The following is a 13,746-nucleotide window of genomic DNA, read 5'->3' on the forward strand; positions in this document are numbered from 1 at the left end:
AAGTTAATGCAATTTCAGAAGTGAGCGCCTGCTCTGCTAACGAGATTTACGATCCATCTTTGCAGGCCTCCAAAAAACCTCTCCTCGGTGAAGCGTGAAGTCTTGCAGACCCTGCGCATGTTTACTTGACCCTAAACCCTACTGCGTTTGGGACCTTCCCAAGTGAGCATGCTGCCCTAGTTGTGTTTGGGATTGGGAGCTCTGGACTTCCGGAGTTACTCTCACTTGGACATTTGGGATGTGTCTTGACCTGCCGGTGGAAACCGTGCTGCTGGATCGATAGGATCCCTGCTCTGCTAACATCTGAATCTGCAGCTGTTACTGTTGTATCTCATGCCTATGTTGGAAGAAGGGATGGAAAGCTCAGTTCCACACTTGGGTCAAAACAGAAACTGCTAAAAGGTAGGGTGACCATATGAAAAGGAGGACAGGGCTCCTGTATTTTTAACAGTTGTATTGAAAAGGGAATTTCACCAGGTGTCCTTAGTATGCATGCAACACCTATTTATTTATTTATTTATTTATTTATTACATTTTTATACCTGGTGAAATTTCACCTGGTGAAATTCCCTGTTCATCACGGCAGTTAAAGCTCCAGGAGCCCTGCCCTCTCTTATATCTGGTCACTCTAGTATAGCTCCTGTAGCTTTAACTGTTGTGATGAAGAGGGAATTTCCCCAGGTGCTGCATGAATACAAGGACACCTGCTGAAATTCCCTTTTCGATACAACTGTTAAAGATACAGGAGCCCTGTCCTCCTTTTCATATGGTCAGCCCAGTCAATTGGCAGGGGTTATGGAAATTGTAGTCCAAAACAGGTGCTGCATGAATACAAGGACACCTGCTGAAATTCCCTTTTCGATACAACTGTTAAAGATACAGGAGCCCTGCCTTCCTTTTCATATGGTCACCCTATAAAAGGGGACCAGGAATGGATGGGGGAACCTCCAGCTTGGCTGATATAAGTTGGTGTATGGAATTGGCTGGAGAAAATAGATACAGTAAAAACTATTTTGAGGACTGACAGCAAAAACTATTTTGACTGAACAGGGGGGAATGGGTGCAGGAGACACCCTTCTAAACTTCCTACCTTATGAGATGCCCCATATGAACCATTGATTGGGCTGGTTGGGATGTACATAAACCTTCCTAATTTTGACATCCCTTGATGTGTTGGACTCCAGCTCCCATCATCCGCAGCCAGCATAGCCACCGGCGCCAATTTGGGTAAAGGCCGGTACAGATTCTTATGTAGGTTGGGGCTGTGAGCTTTCTGTTCTGCCTTGGATTCTACACGCTAATCTCCTGCTTTTCAGATACATTTTGTCTCCCAAAGCAGCTCGCACCAGCAGACACATAAAAGGTGCTCTGCTGGCAGGTTTACAAACTAAAAAGACAAGTCACATGAGGGAAGGGAATGGATGGTAAAAATTAGAAAGTGATGGGCAGTTTGACAGTGCTAGAACAAATTGGTGAGTTGTGAACCGGCATTTATATCCAATAGCAGGCAGGCTGGTGGTCTTGCTTGGGGCCTGTCTCGACGAGGATGGATCTGCAGTGGCCCACTAGGGTGAAGATATGGAAAGGAGGACAGGGCTCCTGCATCTTTAACAGTTGTCCAGAAAAAGGAATTTCAGCAGTGTCATTTATATGCATGCAGTACCTGGTGAAATTTCCTCTTCATTACAACAGTTAAAGCTACAGGAGCTATACTAGAGTGACCAGATGAAAGTAAACTTGCCTTCTAGTGTTCCAGTCAATGAGTGGAAGCTGCTGTTATGGTCAAAGGGTAATTGACCAATGAAGAAGCAGAGGCTCCTGGTGGACCAGAATTGTGGAAGGATGCTATGATGTTTGGAACAATGTTCTTCTAGTTGGCCAGTGTGGTATAGTGGCTAGAGTGTTAGACTGGGACTTGGGAGATCCGGGTTCTAGTTCCCACTCAGCCATTGAAGCTCACTGGGTGACTCTGGGCCAGTCACAGACTCTCAGCCCAACCTACCTCACAGGGCTGTTGTTGTGAGGATAAAATGGAGAGGAAGAGGAGGAGGAGGAGGTTTATGTACACCGCCTTGGGTTCCTTGCAGGAAAAAGGGCAGAATATAAATGCAATAAATCAATCATGATGTAACTTTGTGGGAGTTGTTTGTTACCTTCTTTGGTGCTTTTACTATCAGTTTGACATACTGTGGTTTTGGTTGCTGCTTTGTGAGCAGTTATGCCTTGCAGAGAAAGACAGAAAGATTAGATTTGTTAATTCAATTTAAAGGATGTGCAATCAATTTTGAAGTCGTATTGGTTTTTTCCTCTCATAGCCCATAAACAGGACGGTTGTGAACTTCTCATTTTGAGCCTCATCCTTTGCAACTGGTAACATTGTGGTAAATTATATATTTTTGCTATCCAAGTAGCTTTTACTATTTGCAGATCAAATATGTAAGGGGACCTTTTGAGCTCTACTGCTTGTCCTATACAGTTGGGCATGTGGCAATTCTGAAATGAAGGTTGGGTTGCTACCAATGCTCAAAGAGGGAGGGAAGGGGAGGATAAATATTCTGGCATTCCACCCCGCTTCAGAAATTCTGGCACCTAGATGGTGGTATTTCTGACCAGGTGTAGAGGGAACTTTGCGCTCCCTTCCAATTCTGTGATTCTCTTAAACATCTTTGGTCACCCTGATGAATGATGGATGCCAGGAGAAGGATAGTGGTAGGGGGATTCTGCTGATTTTAAAGCAGGGAAGGCAGCATTTAATTGTGAAAGTGAAATAAAAGATTGTTTCCTACTTGTATATTTGCACTATTCTGCTATACCGCAGTACCACCTAGAGGTTATGTGGTGGCAAAGCAGGAAAGGAAACACTCCTTGTACAGTGCTCGACTCTCAATTCTGCAATGAAACCAAAAGTAGATAGAGTCAATTAACAGCCAATTAACGGCCTCGTGTAGAAAAGCTCAGAAAGACACAAAGAGGATCCCACCAGCTGCTTCCTTAAAACACACACACAGCATTTTCTCTTGCTTTCAGAGTCATGCAACTTGAAACTGCCATTCAGGTGTCTTTCTCTCTTCTCACCCTAACTCTGCCCCATTTTCTAGGCTTCCTGACTCTGAGTTTGAGAATCTGAGCCAGGCTTCCCCAACCTAGTGCCCCCCCCCCAGTTGTGTCGAACCAGGACTTCCTTTATGCTTGGCTGGGCATGAGGGGAGTGGCACTGCAACACACCTGGCAGCCTCCAGGGGCTGATCTAGGCAGTTCGGAGGGCTGCCTTCTATGGTACGAAAGAGATGTCTTCTCTACCGGGGCTGGGGCTTCAAAACCAGCTGTTGGTTTTGTCGCAAGGATGAAAAGAATGGGTAAAGCCTGTTCACCTTCCATGTCATTTCCCTTCACAGTGCACTCCTTGTCTTTTCTTTTTCTTTTGTGAGGTGATATCTGCTCCCTTCTCCTCAGAATCTCACTGAGCCTTTCATGGGGAGATGGGGTGACTTAAAAGAAGAAAGAACCACAAGGCCCTGAGCTTGCCCAGTAAATACCAGCCTAATCATACTTTTTTCAGCAGCACTGGGAATGAAGCCCAAGTTTGTTTTATAGACATTCCCGGAGATTTATTCAACAAGCAGGCTGGTACAAGCATAGGCTAGGACAGCCATCTTGTTCTTCTTCCCGCCTCTGAGGTTGCCAACTGATCAGGAAAACAATGCCAGCCTGGTCTGCTCTTGTGCCCTTAAGAGGGGGTTTGATCTGCCAAAACCAGATCTTTGCAGCAGTAGGGATTGTTTATTTATTTATTCATTTAAAACATTTCTTGGCCACCTTTCAGGGCAGAGGCCCTCACAAGGCGGCTGACAACAACAAAACACATAAAATATTAAAAGCAATAAAAACATGTTCACAATAAGATAGCAGTTAAAACTAGCAGGAACAGCAATAACAGTACACATCATGGGAAGGCCATGGTAAAATAAAATGTTTTTAAGGCCTTCTTGAAGGCCTGCAAAGATGGTGCATGGTGGACCTCTGATGGAACTTTGTTCCAGAGGTTTGGGGCCACTGAAGAGAAGGCTCTCTCCCATGTAGACACCTGTTTCATCACCCTCAGCTCTTCAGAATACCAAGGAGCTGACACAGCTCTATGACTAGGTCAAGGACATTTTGGAGCAATCCTATCGATAATGCAGGTCACCTCATTCCAAGCGGTGACCAGGACCTCGGCAGGACTGTTGGCTAAGCCTGCAGGAAAATCCCTAAGAACTTAGAAAACCATCTGGATTCATCAGCTTCTGGGGGTGAACCATTGAATTTGGTCCCCCGTCCCTTCAGAGATTGCAGGTGGCCTGAAAGTGCACTGATATAATAAATAGCTTCTGCTAGAAGACTCAGGGGCAGCATTGCATAATATTAGCAGCCATACTCAAGCATCTGTCGGGGATGCTGTAGGGTGGATTCCTGCATTGAGCAGGGGGTTGGACTCGATGGCCTTGTAGGCCCCTTCCAACTCTGCTATTCTATGATTCTAAGTCAGGGGCTGAGATGCGATGTAAGCAGTTAAAATAAGGGTGTTGGGGCAAGTTTGGAGAGACGATTGTTGAGCGACTAGGAGAGGGACCACAGCTCAGTGGGAGAACAGATATTTCACATGCAGAAGGTTCCATACTTTGTTCTTGACATCTTAAGGCAGGGGCAACATCAAGGGTAGGCATAGCTGGGCACCTCCCCAGGGCCCTTGCACCACCAGGGGCCCACTGATAAGATCTCCCTTGGCTTGAACCCCTTTTTCTGTCTTGTGTGGTCTTACTTATTCCCCCCCACACTAGAGTCCCTATATTGCACTGAGGTGGTTGAAATTGACCAAGCAAGAGTAAGCATTCAGGGATGGGCAACTTGTGCCTCTGCAGCTGTTTTGGCCTACAACTCCCAAGATCCCTCACCACTGGCTGTGTTTGCTAAGGCTGATGGGAGTAAGACGCCCAAACATCTAGAAGGCCATAAGTTGCCTACCCCTGGCTTAAGACATAACCAATCTGTTAGGGGGTCTTGAGTGTCCACTCTTTGTTAAGAGCATAACAAATGCATTTCAGGCCAAAGTTCACCTAGTCCAGCATTCTGTGGAAGAATCCCAGCAGCCAGCTAGTAGTTAGTAGTTCATTGGAAATTGGCCAGTGGACCATGGTCTACCTATCTGCTCTCCCCTTCTTTATAGTGTGCTGCTAAGATAATAACTTCATATAGGTATGAAACCTGACAGGCAAGGTTCCAAATGCTCATGGGCCTGGTTCCTATGGATAAATCAATTTTGCAATGCTGTCTAGGTTAATACTGGGTGTTTCATGTTTCTCACTGTCAATTTTTTTTGGTTCGAACGATCTTGCTCAATCTGCCTTGTAATTAAAGAGGCTTCTGAATGCTGAATCGTTTGTGGCTGGAAGTCGTGTCTCTTGACAACTTGAAGGTTTCTGGCTGTGGAGTTCCTCTTGTGAGCCACTGAATTCACTTGGGATTGGGTGGTTAGGGTGTGCCACTTCTGATGGATCTTGTTTGTACTGGAGGGGTTTTGCTGAATGGTACTAACACTGTGTATTTCATGTTGAGATACTATGATGAAACTTTGAGAATAGTGGCACCATTTTATTATAGGCTCTCAATAAAATAGCTGATTAGCAATGATATCTGGATTTTATAATGCTGTGTTTATTAGAGGTGATGCACACTTAAGACAGAGATGGATATAAACTGCATAATGATGACAGTGGAGCCTTCTCTCTGTGGCAGTGATGGTGGTGAAGAACTCTTACTTTTCTGCCCCCATTGTGTTCACATATTGGAAGCCAGCAGAAATGTCTGCTTAATCTTGGGAGCCCATGTTGGAGAGCCCTCGAAAGCTTGCTATGACCAATTTGCATCACATTTTGCAGATAAAACACATCTCTGCTGACTTGGACGACATACTTTTGACAGAGTTGGACCTGGTTGTAGCTAAGACATTGTCTAGTCCTGTTATCGGTACTTTTCAGTGTGTGCAACCTGAGGGTGTGGACAAGGGTTGAGGCCTACCACCTGCACTCTGGATCCATTACCATCTTGGTTCTTAATCTGCCAGGGTGGTGCTTGCAGTTTGGATTTGAGAAGTAATAAATGCTTCTTTGAGGGAGGGAATGGTGCCTACTGCCCTAAAGAAGGCAGTGTCTAGCCCTCTCCTGAAAAAAGCCAAAGTTAGATTCAACAACCTGTGATGATTACTGGCCCTGTGTCTAATCTTCTGTTCTTGGGCAAGGTTCTGCAGCAGCTGGTAGCTTCTCAAATTGAGGCATTCTTGAAGGAGACTGATTATTTGGATCCACTCCAATCTGGGTTTAAGCCTGATTTTGGAAACAAAACAGTCTTGGCTACCCTGGTGGATGACTTATGCCAAGGAATGAACAGAGAAGAGTGCACTCTTTCAATCCTTGAAGTTTCAGTAGTTTTCATTACCATTGACCATGGTTGCCGGGGCATTTCTGGGCCCAACTCAAATTTCTGGTTTTGACCTTTAAAGCCTTAAATGGTTTGGGTCCAGGTCATGACTTGATCATCCCAGAGTGCAGGACACGGAATAATGGTCTCAAGTTACAGAAGCCAGATTCTGGCTGGACATCAGGAAAAATTTCCGGACTGTTAGAGCTGTATGACAATGGAACTAATTACCTAGGGAGGTTGTGGGCTCTCCCAGGGCCGGTGCCAGGCTTTTTTGCGCCCTAGGCAAGGTGAGCTGCTTTCACACACACACACACACACCGTATCCCCCCCCACACACACGCTCCACATGGCCCGCTCACCGGGGCCAGGGACAGGGCTTACCGTTGGCAGGCGGGCGGCTGCTGGTGCCCTGATCCGGCCCGAGGCGAGCGAGCTGGGCAGCAGGAGCGCTACGCGTGGCGCCCGACTCCTCTGGCCGCCCGGACGCAGCGGCGGTGGTGGTGTTTCATTGAGGGGCGTCGATGCGGGCTGCTGCCCTTCGCCTCTGTCCTCCGGGTTGGAGCGGCAAGCGGGAGGCTGGCCACATGGGCGGAGGGAAGGGCGGGCGGGGGAGGGGGAGGAGGCGGCGGCGGTGGTGGCAATCACGCCGGGCGAAGGAGCCACCGGCACCGAGCAGGTAAGCAGCGCGCTGCGGGCTGTCACCCCTCTCTGCCAGGCTGCTCCACGTTCTGATGTCCGGCGCGCGCTGGAAGTCAGAACGTTGAGCTGCCCGCCCCCACCCCCCAGTGTCCCAGGTTGGCTTCGGCTGCTGGGCGGGCACCCAGCTGAAGCCAAGCCAGGGACGCTGGGGAGCAGGGCAAATGGCGCACCCAGAAGCTGCCCTCACTCGGCCAGAGCGGCTCTGGGAGTGGGAGGGCGACTTCCGGGGGTGCTGAACTTGGCGCTCTAGGCGGCTGCCTAAGTGGCCTTTATGGAAGCACCAGCCCTGGGCTCTTTCACACTAGAGGAATTTGAGAGGCAGATGGACAGCCATCTGTCAGTTAAGCTTTAATGTGCCTTATAGGCCCCTTCCAACTCTACTATTCTATGAAACCAGTGCATATATTAAGTTAATAGTTGGAGGCCCTGCTCACTAGCCTGCTGTTAAGATCTATAGGTTTGGCAGGCACTAGAAATGGGGTTTCTCAGTGGTGAACTTCCTCCAAAGAGAGATAAACCCGGCTCCCTCTTTTGTTTTAAAGAGGATTTAAGAACATGTTTGTTTACTTCAGCTTTTACCCAAATGTTTTCATTATACACATTGCTTTTTTATTATTATATACTGCTTTTGTTCACATTCCAGATCTGGCTTCTTTTAATTGGTTGCCTGTTAAATTTACTTAAAATGATTCAGCATGTTATGTACTTGTTCTATTGTTATTGAATGCTATGTTTTATATTGTAAGCTATCTTGGGAAGGCTGCTGTCTTGAAAAGTGGGTAGGAAATGCATTAAATAAATAGCAAGTTTGTGGTAAAGTTGGTCCTATAATATGAGAGATACAAGAACGACAGAATTTGCATTAGGATTCCACAGACCATACCATCCAGTCCCCTGACCTGAAGCAAAATGATCTATTCCTCATGCTTGCTTGGCCTTCACAGATGTTATATTTACAAATGGGTATGTAATACATTTCATCATTAGTCCTCAGAAAGCTTGACAAACGGAATTCCTAAAGTTAAGAAGAAGAAATATCAGCACTGTTGAAAAGGCATTTAATAAATAGAATGGCTTGCCCAGGGATCATAGAATTGCTCTCTGTTATTTTTTAATGCAATAGAAATTATCTCACCATCTAAACAACCATTCACCCATATACACACACTCTCTCTCACACACCTTAATCTTACCTCCTACTTGCTTCTCTTGCTTCTTTGTTTGTCCTCCAGCTTCTTCCTTTGTCCTCTTGCTTCTTATGCCTTCTTCCTCTTGCTTCTTCCATCGATCTACCCAGGGCCGATCTGAGCCTTCTCCTTGGCCGGCGGGATCACGCCAACCAAAGAGAAGGCCAGATCGACACAGGGGTGGGGGGCACTGAAGGACACATTCTTGGTAGTCTGGGAACATGTTGTTCTAGGCCCTACCAGTGCCGATCCCGGACTTCTCCTTGGCCAGCACAATCGCGCCAGCCAAGGAGAAGGGCAGATTGGCGCTTGGGCGGGGGCTGGAGGACATGCTCCAGGAAGTCCAGGAACACATCCAGTGGGCCTTTTCCTTGGTAAATTGGAGCCCAGCCCCAGTGCCCCGGCAATCCCCATTTTTTCCGGAGGTCTCCGGGGTTTTCCGGGTCATCTGGTCACCCTACAGTTGTCAACCAGGGATGCCTCTGGGAAGCCCACAAGCAGGAACTGGATGCAATGGTCCTCTCTCACTGTCACTCCCCAGCAGGAACTGGTTCAGGCATGTTGCCCCCGATTCTGGAGGTAGCATACAGCCATCATTACCAGTAGCCATAGTTAGCCATCTCCTCCATGAACATCTCTAATCCGCTTTAAAACCATTCTGTATTGGTGGCTGTTGCCACATTAATGGCAGCAGATTCCATAATTAGCTTTGTACTGTGTGCTGAAGCTGTTGAGTCCCTTGATTTCTCTTGAATCTCCCACCATTTAATTTCATTGGATGGGGATGGGGGTGGGAGAGGGAGAAAAAAATGTCCACTTTCTTCACACCATGCCTAATTTCATACACCTTTAACATGTTCTCCTTCCCTGCCTGTTTTTGTAGACTAAATGGCACCAAATATTGTATACTTCGTGCCTTTATGTGGGTGATAAAGGAAGGAGACAGCTGTCTTGGATGGAATTTGGAAACTTAACTGGGCACACATAATATGTGCATAATTATGTTATTCTGCATGATATAAATGGATCATGTATTGTTTCCTAAAGATCCTTCTCTCTCCCACCTGCCTACCCCTACCTCATGAGATAGAACCCATACCTTAAGAACATAAGAAGAGCCATGTTGGATCAGACCAAGGCCCATCCAGTCCACATTCTGTTCACACAGTGGCCAACCAGCTGTCTACCAGGACTCACAAGCAGGACATAGTGCAACAGCACCCTCCAACCCATATTCCCCAGCAGCTGGTACACACAGGCTTACTGCCTCAGTTATTGGAGGTAGCACATAGCCATCAGGTCTAGTAGCTATTGATAGCCTTCTCCTCCAGAAATTTATCCAACCCCCGTTTAAAGCCATCCAAATTGGTGGCCATCCCTACATTTTGTGGTAGTGGATTCCATAGTTTAACTATGTGCTGCGTGAAGAAGTACTTCCTTTTATTGGTCCTGAATCTCCTGCCAACCAGCTTCATGGAATGACCCTGGGTTCTAGTATTATGGGAGAGGGAGAAAACTGACTTCCTATCCACATTTGCCACACCCTGCTAAACAATCCGAGCTGTTTTAACCTTCCCTCACAGGGGAGATTCCAGCCCCTTGATCATTTTAGTTGTCCTTTTCTGCACTTTTTCCAGCTGTGCAATATCTTTTTTTAGGTGTGGTGAACTGTACACAGTATTCTAAGTGTGGTCCCACCACTCTTTTGCAGAGCTTCATTTCTTGCAAAACATAATAACATCCACCATCTTCTGGTGGTGTGGAGAAAGGTCTGTTATAGTCTGCTGCTCCATAACTTCAGTGGTAACCTTTCTCATCCTGGTGTCCGCCATATGTTTTGGACTTCAGCTCCCACCTGCCTGGCCATCATGTCCATTGATCAAAAATGTTGGGAGTTGTAGTCAACAAAAAACATGTGGAGAGCACCAGGTTGGGGAAGGCTGATTAAGGTTTCCAAAAACTCTCAAGTAAGGCTGCCAATGTCTGTGCCTCTTAAAATTTCATGGCTGGGAGAAGTTCAACAGATGTGTTTTCCCCCATCTCATTCTGCAATGAACTAGTCCTGCTGAACCACTCCCTGTTATGGCGTTATTTCAGGAACAGCAACATTCTTTAATCCCAAAGTGTTTCAAGTGGTGGTTCTTTTAAATTTTTATTTAATCTTTTGGCTCCCTTCTGGCACTCTGGCATTGTTCAACACTACAAATTAATTATGCAATTGTACTTATATCTTGCATACCGCTGGCTCTTACCCAAGGATTCTGCTTTTTTCTCCCCCCCAGAAGATGCTGTTTAAGAAGAATTGTGGCACAAAGACGAGAATCATTAAAATCCGTGTAAGTTGGCAATTCCTTGACAGTTTCTTTCCCCCTTTCTTAGGTCAAGCAGTGAAGCTTCCTTGAGTTTGTAGCAAAGTCGTGTGCTGTCTTTAGGGTGACTTCCTGGATAGCAGCAAAAACCCAGTTCCTGCACAGACCTGATTCGCATTTATTTATTACATTTTTATACCGCACAATAGCCAAAGCTCTTTGGGCGGTTCACAAAAATTAAAACCATAATAAAACAACCAACATGTTAAAAGCACAATTACAAAATACAGTATAAAAAGCACAATCAGGATAAAACCATGCAGCAAAATTGATATAAGATTAAAATACAGAGTTAGAACAATAACATTTAAATTTAAGTTAAAATTAATTAAGTGTTAAAATACTGAGAGAATAAAAAGGTCTTCAGCTGGCAACGAAAGGAGTACAGTGTAGGCGCCAGGCGGACCTCTCTGGGGAGCTCATTCCACAGCCGGGGTGCCACAGCGGAGAAAGCCCTCCTTCTAGTAGCCACCTGCCTCACTTCCTTTGGCAGGGGCTCACGGAGAAGGGCCCCTGTAGATGATCTTAAGGTCCGGGCAGGTACATATGGGAGGAAGCGTTCCTTCAAATAACCTGGCCCCAAACCGTTTAGGGCTTTAAATGTCAATACCAGCACTTTGAATCGGGCCCAGACCTGGACTGGCAGCCAATGAAGTTGTAAAAGGACTGGCGTAATGTGGTCTCGCCGGCCAGTCCCTGTTAGTAAATGGGCTGTCCTGTTTTGTACCAGCTGAAGCTTCCGGACCATTTTCAAAGGCAGCCCCACGTATAACGCATTGCAGTAATCCAAACGAGAGGTTATCAGAGCATGGATAACTGTAGCTAGGCTATCTGTGGGCTAGCATGCTGGGCATGGTATGCTGGCTGATGTGCCTAATTTCCCTTGCCTGGCATGGTTAGTTCTGACATCTGAACCCAGCTGGGGTAGTTAACAAACAACCCAGAGCTCTGTTGTCAGGTTTCCAGTGTTTAAAGCACCAGTCTGTTGTAAAAAATAAATAAATCTCTGCATCTATTTGAAGAAGACCTAATAAAGAAAGAGGCTGACACATGTTGGACTTTTCATCAGTATAATTGTTTTCTTCATCCTGAGTCTATTCTTCCTGTGGGTGGTTTGTTAAGCACCCCAGTCACCCACCCTTGCTGGGTTCGGATGTCACAACAAGCTGCATCTGGCAAAGGTGATTAGATAGATCAGCTGGCACGCAGCTAGCACACACAGGGTGTTTAATAAGCCACCGTAGCTTATTAACCGCCCTACAATCATTTGAACCAGCCCTGATATGCTGACCTGGTTCACACAGTCATCGCAGCCCACCCTGGCTTATTAGCCAAGGTGGGTTGTGGTGCCCACGGGTGCCAGGTTCGCAAACCAAGACTCTGCTGCCACAGCTTCTTGTTACTTGAGATCCCGTCGCAGGTGAGTTGTTGGGGTGCTTGACAAGCCGCCCTGAACCCATGGTCTGTTTTAAGGTTGCAGGTGTCTTGTCAACCACCCCAACAATCCACCCCTGCCAGGTTTACACATAGCAAGAAGCTACAGTTTCTCATAACGTGCAAACTGGGCCACTGATCATCACAAAAGACCTTTCTTTCTAGCACTCTTGCTCATCCCTCTCCAACCAGGTGTTCTCCAGGTTTTTGGGACTACAGTTCCCAGCATTCCTGAACATTAGCCATACTGGCTGGGGCTGATGGGACCTGAAGTCCAAAACTCCTTGAGGACACCAGGTTGAGGAAGGCTGCTCCAGCTTCTTCTTTTGTCCATAGTGAGGTTGATGATCAGAGCAAGCAGAGATGGAAGCAAAAAAATCTTCAGCTGGATATTTTGGGTGATGGGCAGTCAGGATAATTTTGTATGTGTGATTCAGCTGGCAACTGTGTATCAAGACTGAGACATGATATTAGTGTTAAAAGGTTTGCTTGTTGCTCCATACAATTTTGGTTGCTTTATTTCAACTAGGGTGACCATATTTTGGAAACCAAAAAGGAGGACAACATGGTTGCCCCCCAAGGGGGCATGTCCAGCACCAAGGAGGCGTGCCCACCTGAACATAGCCTTGGTCACATGTCTGATTTTACAGCACACATTTAAGACAAATCTGTTCTACATAACATCTTAATGTTAAAATCACTGAAATGAAGAACAAGTGAGAGATTCAATGTATCTGAAATTAACTTCACTCACTCCTACTTTTGTAGATTTTGCTGTACTTTGAAGCTTTTGCTATACTCTGTGTGTCACATTCTCCCCTTCCCTCAAATATCTTTTCTGACTGTATCTTCACTCATTGCAAGCTGCTGTTGTTGTTAACAGGGTTTGCTAGTGGCGGCCAAACGGCTGTCTTTTTTTAATTTCATTTTTTTTAAAAAAAGCTTGTGTATAATTGTCACAAGTTTCTCTACTCTAACATTAGGGTGGGTGTTGTGGCAGTGAACACTACTTTGCCCATTCACACTTCTCACTTATATACATTAGCTTCTCAAGGCTTGTGTGTTGGCACCATTGCACACATCCAGACTTCGAACTCCTGTCTACTTCCTGCACAAACATGCGACTCTGAGACCCTCTTCCTAATGCCCTGCGTTTCATGCCAGCACCATGAGGCTAAGTTACAATAGATGTCTCTGGGTTGTTTGTGCAGCCTCTGTTGTCTCTCACTCTGAGTCATTGCAGACAAACCAAAGCCTCCAGCCTCAAACAATCTCTCTCTCTCCCCCCCAAAGTCTCCCAATGGTCCAGCTAGGCTGCACACTTGTGGCTTGGGATATTGCTTATTGTAGGTTATTGCTTGGTCATGTCTGGTGACTCTTACATCATCATCATCATATCCTGCCTTTTGCCCAATACTTTAAAAATCTCTGCCACCAGCCACCTCCACCTCCTCTCCTCTTGCACAACTTTGATGCACTCTTAAAACACTCTGTGTGGCAAGCCAGCCTCAGGACCAAGCTACAGGTGCATCTGGGTTGCCTTAAGCCTCTCTCTGCCTTATGCCAGCCTGCCAACATTTCCAGCCTCAAATAATCCCCCA

At 46.3% G+C, this 13,746-nt stretch overlaps 1 protein-coding gene across 3 annotated transcripts in view; it reads left to right on the forward strand.

Annotated features, from left to right (window-relative positions):
* Positions 1–13,746, forward strand: part of LOC134397484 (uncharacterized) — a 126,379-nt gene that overhangs the window by 26,957 nt on the left and 85,676 nt on the right. For 2 of the 3 annotated variants that reach the window (XR_010025368.1, XM_063124176.1), the window contains exon 4: positions 10,625–10,678. The exons of the other annotated variant lie outside the window; for it this stretch is intronic. Coding sequence is in view for 1 of the 2 variants with exons in the window: in XM_063124176.1 (XP_062980246.1) it covers positions 10,625–10,678 (54 nt within the window). In the remaining variant the exon portion in view is untranslated. The remainder of the gene's footprint in view (positions 1–10,624; positions 10,679–13,746) is intronic. 3 annotated transcript variants of the gene reach the window in all.

This window comes from Elgaria multicarinata, chromosome 4, assembly GCF_023053635.1.
Source record: "Elgaria multicarinata webbii isolate HBS135686 ecotype San Diego chromosome 4, rElgMul1.1.pri, whole genome shotgun sequence".
Classification (NCBI taxonomy): Eukaryota; Metazoa; Chordata; class Lepidosauria; order Squamata; family Anguidae; genus Elgaria; species Elgaria multicarinata.